At 31.8% G+C, this 8,411-nt stretch overlaps 1 protein-coding gene across 1 annotated transcript; it reads right to left on the minus strand.

Moving 5' to 3' along the window:
* Positions 1-458: 458 nt before the first annotated feature.
* LOC110794795 (aluminum-activated malate transporter 8) lies at positions 459-6,568 on the minus strand. The gene is made up of 6 exons (XM_021999757.2): positions 6,213-6,568; positions 5,870-6,010; positions 5,003-5,275; positions 4,350-4,477; positions 3,788-3,931; positions 459-1,166 (listed from the first exon to the last, which is right to left on the minus strand). Exons 1-6 carry the CDS (start codon positions 6,496-6,498, stop codon positions 573-575), a joined length of 1,566 nt encoding a protein of 521 aa, XP_021855449.1. The 5' UTR covers positions 6,499-6,568; the 3' UTR covers positions 459-572.
* Positions 6,569-8,411: the final 1,843 nt, after the last annotated feature.

Genomic DNA, 8,411 nt, shown 5'->3' on the forward strand with positions numbered 1-8,411 from the left:
CCTCTGTTGTGAATTGTGATTAGTGAATCTGGTGTAACCTGATCGAACCTAATGCAAGTCCTAAAAGAAAATTAGGGGGCTGGAGGGAGCCTCAACACCTCCAAGTAAAGATGGATATGGGTCGTGCTTCGGGCCGAGTCTTTTTGTCGTGGGCCTAAACGGACCGGGCCACGTCAAGCCCACTCCGCATCGGGCCAGGATTGGATGAAAAGTTCAAATAGGGATAGGCCCGACCCAAGTCCACGGGTTGTCGTACCCGACCCGATCCACAATCATCTTACCCCAAGTCCCGATTCTTTTTGAAAATTATTCAAAATTTTGAAAAATAGATAAATTTTCTTACTTCGTCCCCCTAAATAAGTTTTTAGTTCCACCTCTGAATAAAATCAGACATCGTCACGCAGGTTAATATGGTAAAATATAAATAGTAATGATAATGTTGCTTAAGTAAATAGAGATTAAACCAAATTTATAAATGATGAAGAAAATACTTCGTAAAAGAGTAAACTCAACTCAAACAAGCTAGCTAGTAAGCACGTTCATGCATGGATGCCTCAACAAAAAAAAGAGGTTCACATGCACGTGATTATTATAGGTGGGGGGTTAACTACACTAGTATTATTTACATTATTTGAGCACTCATTACTATTAGCAACCCCTACCTTCCCTTCTGTACAACCCCCAATAACAACCTTTTGAGCTTTCTGATCACATACTATTACATCCACGTGATAATCAGCCTCTTTCCGATCACCACCGTCATCGTACATCGGATTCACGATACCTCGGTGAAGTTTCACCGGTTGTTTAGCCGTCTCCGGTGAAACCGTGGCGTCAACTACTTCCTTGAAATGAGCTACCTTAGCAAGTTCATGAACAGCTTCTGATATTTTCTCCACACAAGTTATGATATTAACTAGTATAGATGCAACCGTTGCATCTGGGACGAGTGCAATGACGATATCTAATTCCGGTCCGTATAACATTGTTTTGAGTACGTTTTCGAGTTCTTGGGCAGCTTGTTTTGAGTTCTCTACATGGATCATAACTTGTTTCGGGTGACCCATTTTTCGAATCGATGAAGACATTGCCCTTAGTGCCTTGCTCGATTCCATGCTCATCCTTGAGCATGGATCATTAATTTTTCTCCGGAATTCCATTGATGCCTATAGGAAAATTAAATGTAAATTGCATCTTGGTCAATTTAAATGAAGACACAAATGATTTAGTGAATATATAAATATTATTCTTAATCTAATATACATATATAAAGGAGGCATATTTGCTGAACTATGAGAGCGCCACCTATGATTACTAATGGTTTCGACCAATGAAAAATAAGATTTCTAATTTATTTTTGAATTAAAAAAATCGAGTGCCACGTAGATAATTAATTAGGTGCCACGTAGATATTTTAATTAATTGATTACTAATATATACAACTCCATCCAAAATCAAACACTCTAATAATTTAAAAAATAAATCTAAAATAAAATTCAATCCAAAATCAAACACTAATCTAAAATAAAATTCAATCCAAAATAAAACACTAATCAAATAATTCAAAATAACCGGAAAGACAATCACCCTAGAGGTCGAAAGCAGCGACACCATTGACAATGTCTAGGCCAAGATCCAAGACAATGAAGGTACGGAGTAGTTGTTTTCGTCTTAATATATTATCACAATTATTTGTATTTATTTATTCCTTAAAACGTTTTGAAATGTTAATTATCACAAGAAGAAGATGATACACAACTTAGAGAGTTGAGAATCAGTTGAATATGAGTATAGGCAACACGAATATTAATACATTTATGCTGTTTTAGTAGTTTATTTATTATCTCAACTTTCATTAAAACGTTAATTTGTTAGTTTAACGTTAATTATCAAAATTATTTGTATTTTATTTATTCATTCAAACATTAATTATTACAATTATTTGTATTTTCCATGTATTGAGTTCTTTGTAATCCGTTTACTAATCTGAGTCCAACAAACAAAAAGATAAAATATTGTAAAATAAACAGAAAGATAAATTTTGTATAAAAGATAAAAATTTGCAAATAAACAAAAGATAATTAAAATTATCAGATTTTCAGTTGATGATCTATATATAAACCAACGAAGATTAATCATTAGTTGTCACATTTTAATCATACCTCCCACAACTATATGTTTATTTCGCTTTTGTTTGGTTTCTCCTTCTATATTTTTGTTTTTCTTTTTAATATTTCATGTTTTGGTGAATGGATTTGTTTTATTCAAAGTAAGTTGAGTTAATATTACGTTTATTTGTTCATAGTTAATGATTATTGTTCAAAGTGTAGGATATTGTGTTGGTTGATTGGGATTCGTGGCTAGAGACTCAAAGCGGGAGGTGATATTTGCTAAGAGCAAGATTAGAGGTAGTATGAGCAATAGTCTGAGCAATAGTCTTATTGAGTATTAACTTAAGACCTCCCATTTAAGTGGAAAAGTATGACAAAAGTCTGAGCAAGAGTCTTGGAATTCCAAGACTCTACCTAAGACGTTTAAGCATTACATTCAATCTTAATTATTATTATTTATTCTTTTTTATTTTATATTTTCATAAGTTTAAGGAGTCTTGAATGAGTGCGAGGGGTGAAGTGGAAAAATTAAGTAAGTCTGAAAGGGTCTCAACAAGAATCTGATTAATTAAAAATAAATAAAAATTAATAAAAAGATGACGTGGAAGTCTTAGCTTATACTAGCGCTAATCTTGCTCTAAGCATCCAGAAGAATGTGTAGTCGGCCTGCTGCAACCAATTAATTATGCTTTCTTTCTTAACAAGTTCAAAGTACAGTACTAAGTATTTTATCCATTCCTTATTAATTAATTATGTACATGATAGATCTCCATATATAGATTTACTACATAGTATTTATTATGTGTAAATCTTTCAATTATTAAACACATTTTAGTGTTGTTTAACATCAAGGCTTAACTTATGATAGTTTTCTAAATACAAACCTTATGATCGAATAATATTGAGTTTCAAAACAGCCATTAAAAAAAATTACAATGCAATAGTAAAACACACACAAAAATGAAAAAATAAATTACGTAGGAATGTCCAGTCACAAAATCATTAAAGTAAATCAAATCATTAAATTATATTAAAGTAAAAATAAAAAGATAATTTCAAGAAGAATTCAATTAGGACTAAATTGCAAAGTAGTATGCTTTATATATAGTTAGGCCATGCATATAAATCAAATTAGTTAGGATCCGCCAAACGTAACGACATAATATATACGGAGTATACAACTTAATGTGGATCAGTTTCTTCAACATTTGGTTTTATGAATTATATGACATTGAGTGTTAAAGTTAAAGTTATATGGATATCCTATTTAGTAATTCAGATTTATTTTAATAAAAACCCGTGCATTGCACGGGCTTCAAAACTAGTTAAATATATAGGAGTAGCATTTTTTCCGATTTTATAGAGAGCTAAAAAGGTCAATCATTGGAGTACAATCAGATAAAAACCATCTTCATCTATATCGCAACTATAACAGATCTATAGACCCCTCATCAAAGCAGATTTATGAATACAAAAAGCTTTGTGAAAAGGAGTTTTATTTGATCTAATTCTTACTTATTTGTTAGATTCAAGCCTGTCGTAGTCTTGTAGATGTCATAGTATGAGGTTTTAATCAATGAATTAATTTGTTATCGAAAAAAAAAAAAAATGGTGTACGTCCTCAAAATTGTATTGATCAAGTACAATAACAAGCTAGGTTCGAGGTATATATATACCTTAACTTCAGTGTTGATAAACCCACAAAGAGTTTCAATGTGGTAAGCACATTGTCGACTAAGAGCTCCAACTTTAACGTATTGTTTCCAAGGATGGTGGAGCCTAAATTGGCCGTGGCATGGCTCCCATCGAGCAAAATTTGCCTGTAAAATAAAGAACAAATTAAATTTTACTTTTGTAAATTAAGTAGGAAATCGACAAATGATTAGTTTTATACAATATGGTCTAACGACTAACGTGTTCTTATTAGTCAGACCAAGTATTAGTCAAACAAATAGTAAAGTTAGCGAAGTTAAACCTCTAATCGATTTTAACCATAACTTTCAAGCGACTAGACTATTCAGACAGAAGACCTTCCCGAAATATTTAAATTAATATTCTTGAAAAGAAAAAGTACAAATTGTTTAAGTGCATATAGTGGAAAATCTTAAGGTCACATTGGCACCATTAACATAATTAAACTAGACTTATAAAAAAAATTAGTGGTCGTTACCAAAAGAAGTAAAACCTAAAAAGTTAATGTATGGAAAAAATAAAAAAGATAATGCGATCTTGACATACCAAATTTTCTTCATTAGTTTTAGAAGCAAGTACACTTTTGTGACTTCGGAGGTATGCTTTGCCATCTTTCTTGGAGTTTATGCTCATCATGTCGTTCTCAGGAATCGTAAAATAATCCTCTCCAAACCCTGTTTATACAATCGTTTCATAAACACCTTGTAATTAGTTGTTAATTAACCAACTTGCTACTTTTACCAAAAACATACACGGAGTACAAAATTGCAAACACTGTCATTTTCATCTCTCAAAATATAATGACACACACAGTACTACGTACTGAGGTATTGGCCTGATGATTAAGATTAAGGGTTTGAATAATAGATCTCAGGTTCGATTTTTTCTTAAAATGAAATGGTGGATGAATATAATAAAATATGGATAAATTAAATGAAATTTGTAAAAAGGTGGATGAGCGTAAAGGGAAAAAAAATTGAGTGAAAAGTTGTAAACGGGTGGAGTAAAAAGGGTAGAATAGTAATTTTTCATGTCAAAAAATAGTATGGATTACTCCGACCGTAATGTGAAAAGTAAAAGAATATTATGAAACGGACTAAAACAGAAAGTGTAAAGATTATTATGAAACGGATGTAGTTCCACAATACAAATGTACTAATAATTAATCAATGTATGTAGTGATAAACTTAATTACGTACCTTCCATGAAGTTGGCAAGATTTTCGATATTGGTAGCAATAAGGTTGTGAAGATCCTCGCCAGCCCAAACGGGGCAAATAAAAACCGAGACAATCATACAAGTCGCACCACCAACTATGATGGTCGATAATCTTTGGTAAGCCAATACTAATATCACATCAACTCTGTATCCTGATACTGCTACTAAACTGAACGTCAATATGAATATCAGTACGCCATAATCATATCTTCTCTTGATACTCGGTACGAATCGTGTAAATGTCGACATTGCAGCTGCAAGTTCATAGTAATCAAACATTGTTTTAGCAATATCGATCATCAATTTACCATTTACTACGTAAGTTTTTATAATCCAAGAATTATAAAAGTCATCCAAGCATTTCCAAACTTGTCACCAATGTTTTTTTTTTTTTTTTTTGTGTGTGTGTGAATAAGTCATAAGTACAATACAAATTCTAAATATAGGAGGGGCCCTCAAACTTTTAATCTATTGCACACATACTCTTAGTATTAACCACTCGTTCAAAACATTAATGGTACATAAAGCACCAGTGTTAAGTACTCCATCTGTCCCTTAATACTCGCACCGTTTTGTTTGGACACGCTTGCCAATGCACAACTTTGACCACCAATATCTTTAACTACATATTATAAAAACTTATAGAAATATTAATATTTGGAAAATATATATTAAGATGAAGGCAACAATATATTATATACTAACATTTGTTTTCATATACTAGAAATAAAATAGGGTCAAAGTGAATTATGTGAATAGTGCAAAAAGTCAAAACGGTGCGAGTATTAAGGGACAGAGGGAATACGCATTAAAACGAGTCAATGAGCTTAAAAGATGGAGTAGTTTACCTAATAAGAACACCAAGAAGCCAAGGACGATTGGCTCTCCTTTTGTCCCAAAGAGAAGGGCCAAGTGTTGAGCCCCAACCCCTAGGGCACCGGCCGTTAAGGTTGCAAATCCTCTATTTATACCCTTGCTTATAGTTGCACCTAAATAGAAAGATTAAAATAGATGAGAAAATTAAAACAAAGTCTCCTACATGTAAAATTATTTTTGAAAATTATGACAGAAAATGATTTTGGCACACCCATTGTGAAATACAGTTTTCCATGCTCTACTCATAAAGAGGTGTGCTAAAATCAATTTTCAGTTAATTATGACATACAAGGAACATAGCTTTATAGAACTTACCTACACTGAACTCGAAAACGACGACGACAGTTAAGACAGCCCACATCCCAGAGACACCAAAGCCATCATAGAGAGGTCTAACAAAGTAGAACAAGCTAACTAATGTGAGAGCAAGTGCCATTTTAAGGGAGTGGATAACTCTTCTAGGATCATCTTTTGCTATCTTCTTTATATTTTTAGCTATCCCTACACATTTCCCTTTTAACTTCACTACTAAGTTTTCAAGCCTACTCAACACTCTTGAGAAAACCCGGCTTTTCGCCTCGTGTGTCATCTCCATTTCCATTTCTATAGAGCAATAACTAACAAAACTTGATCTCTAAACTAAAAGAAATCAAGTGATTGATATAGAAAAGAAAATGATTTGATGTAGTGTTAAAAGATTCTTCAAGTGGAACTGAATTTATACTATGAGAAAAAGTTATGTAAATTAAATAGTTATTTGATGAAATGACAAAAAGGTATATAAATATTGTCCTATAACAACAAAGTATAGTGAGCTCCAAATGTGGTTGATGACAAAAGGTTTTTCTCTGTATAAATAATACCAAATCTATCTTGTATCATAGTACACCACAAATTAGAAAGTGCACCTGGTTCTACATACAAACGGGTTAAAAACATATTTTTACAATTAAAAAGCACATTTTTTTAACTTCAAAGTATATTCTTGTGGTCTAAAAGCATATTTTTACAATTTAAAATCACATATTTACAGCTTAAAAGCACACCATTTTTTCAGAAAAATCTTTTTATTTTAGCGATTGCATTGTATTCAACTGTATGTTCTTTTAGAATGGATGTGTTTTTTCGTCTGTAAAAATGTATTTTTGATAGGTAAATATGTTCTTTAAACAATAAAAATGTGGCTTTTTAAAATATTAAAATTTGGATCGGTTATACCGGCCTGTACTTTCTACCAATTAAGAGTACACCTACAACTAGCATATCCAACAATAAGATTTTGGCCGAAAGGTAAAGAATTTTGTAGTTCTGCTGTTTAAAAGATTTGAAATGAGAAGCATTTATTTTAATTTTTTTTAAAAAAAAACGTCCGTGGGTATTACTGACTCCGTTCCGCAATAGATGCATCGTTTCATATTTGGACACTATTCATTAACTAACTTTGACAATCACTCTTTCACATCATGTAAGAATAAATTACCATAGTCAAGTGAGATCTTGTTAAATTCGTATCAATTCGAGGATTCCAAATATCAAGTTTTTATAATTTTTACTTATACGCAATTAGAGATATTAATGTTCAAAGAATCGTTTGGAATATGTGAAAAACAGAAAAGATGCAAGTATTGTGAAACGGAGGTAATACATATGTAGATAAGTAGGTAGATTTTGGCCGGCTTATAGATGTGCCCTATGAGTTAGACAATTTTTATCATATAACCGGTTATATTTTCTAAAGTAGACTACTTTTTTGCTCCTATAATCATTTGTGTTTTAAGTTATAAATGAGCGAATGACTATATGCTAGTTGATTTTTAGTGCGAGCCACAAGAATAATATAAATTAAAGATAGGATATGAGATTCGAATTTGAAACCTATTATACACAGATTCTCAAATAAACCTAGTCGTAGATGTATCAATAAGTCACAAGATCATAAAAGTACATACTCGTACAAATGGTGACATAAGTTAATTTTGATCTAATTTAAAATGCCTGTGACATTTTTATATGATAAGCTAAAAGACACGAAAAGTAGCACTAACAATCTATATATTTTTTTTTTTTTTTTGAAGAAACAATCTATATATTCTTAAGCAAGGAGAATATTAAGTTCTAAAGGTCGGCTTTAGTTAAACTCTTTTAGATAGCAAATTGCAATATTCTTATTACTATTTCCTGCTAATTTTGTTAGTTTCTTTTCTGACAGTATAAGAGGTGAATGGTACTGATTATAACTCATCTGAGTGGGTGGTGATTAACTTGCTTAAAAAGTCACTGTAAAGTTTATATTATGCAGTGTATTCCACTTCTTTATTTTTTGACAATTTGGTCTTCTTTTGGGCAACTTCTTCGATCGATCACTTAACTAAGGTTAATATCGAAATTTTGCTGCATCTGGCTAGTTTCTTGTGAAGATAAAACATGGATTATTTTCAACTAGGCTGCCTTACCACATTAGAATGATTCAATCGACCTTCCTTGTACCGATTTAGAGTGGTTGTATTCCTCTCA

This window comes from Spinacia oleracea, chromosome 6, assembly GCF_020520425.1.
Source record: "Spinacia oleracea cultivar Varoflay chromosome 6, BTI_SOV_V1, whole genome shotgun sequence".
NCBI lineage: Eukaryota > Viridiplantae > Streptophyta > Magnoliopsida > Caryophyllales > Amaranthaceae > Spinacia > Spinacia oleracea.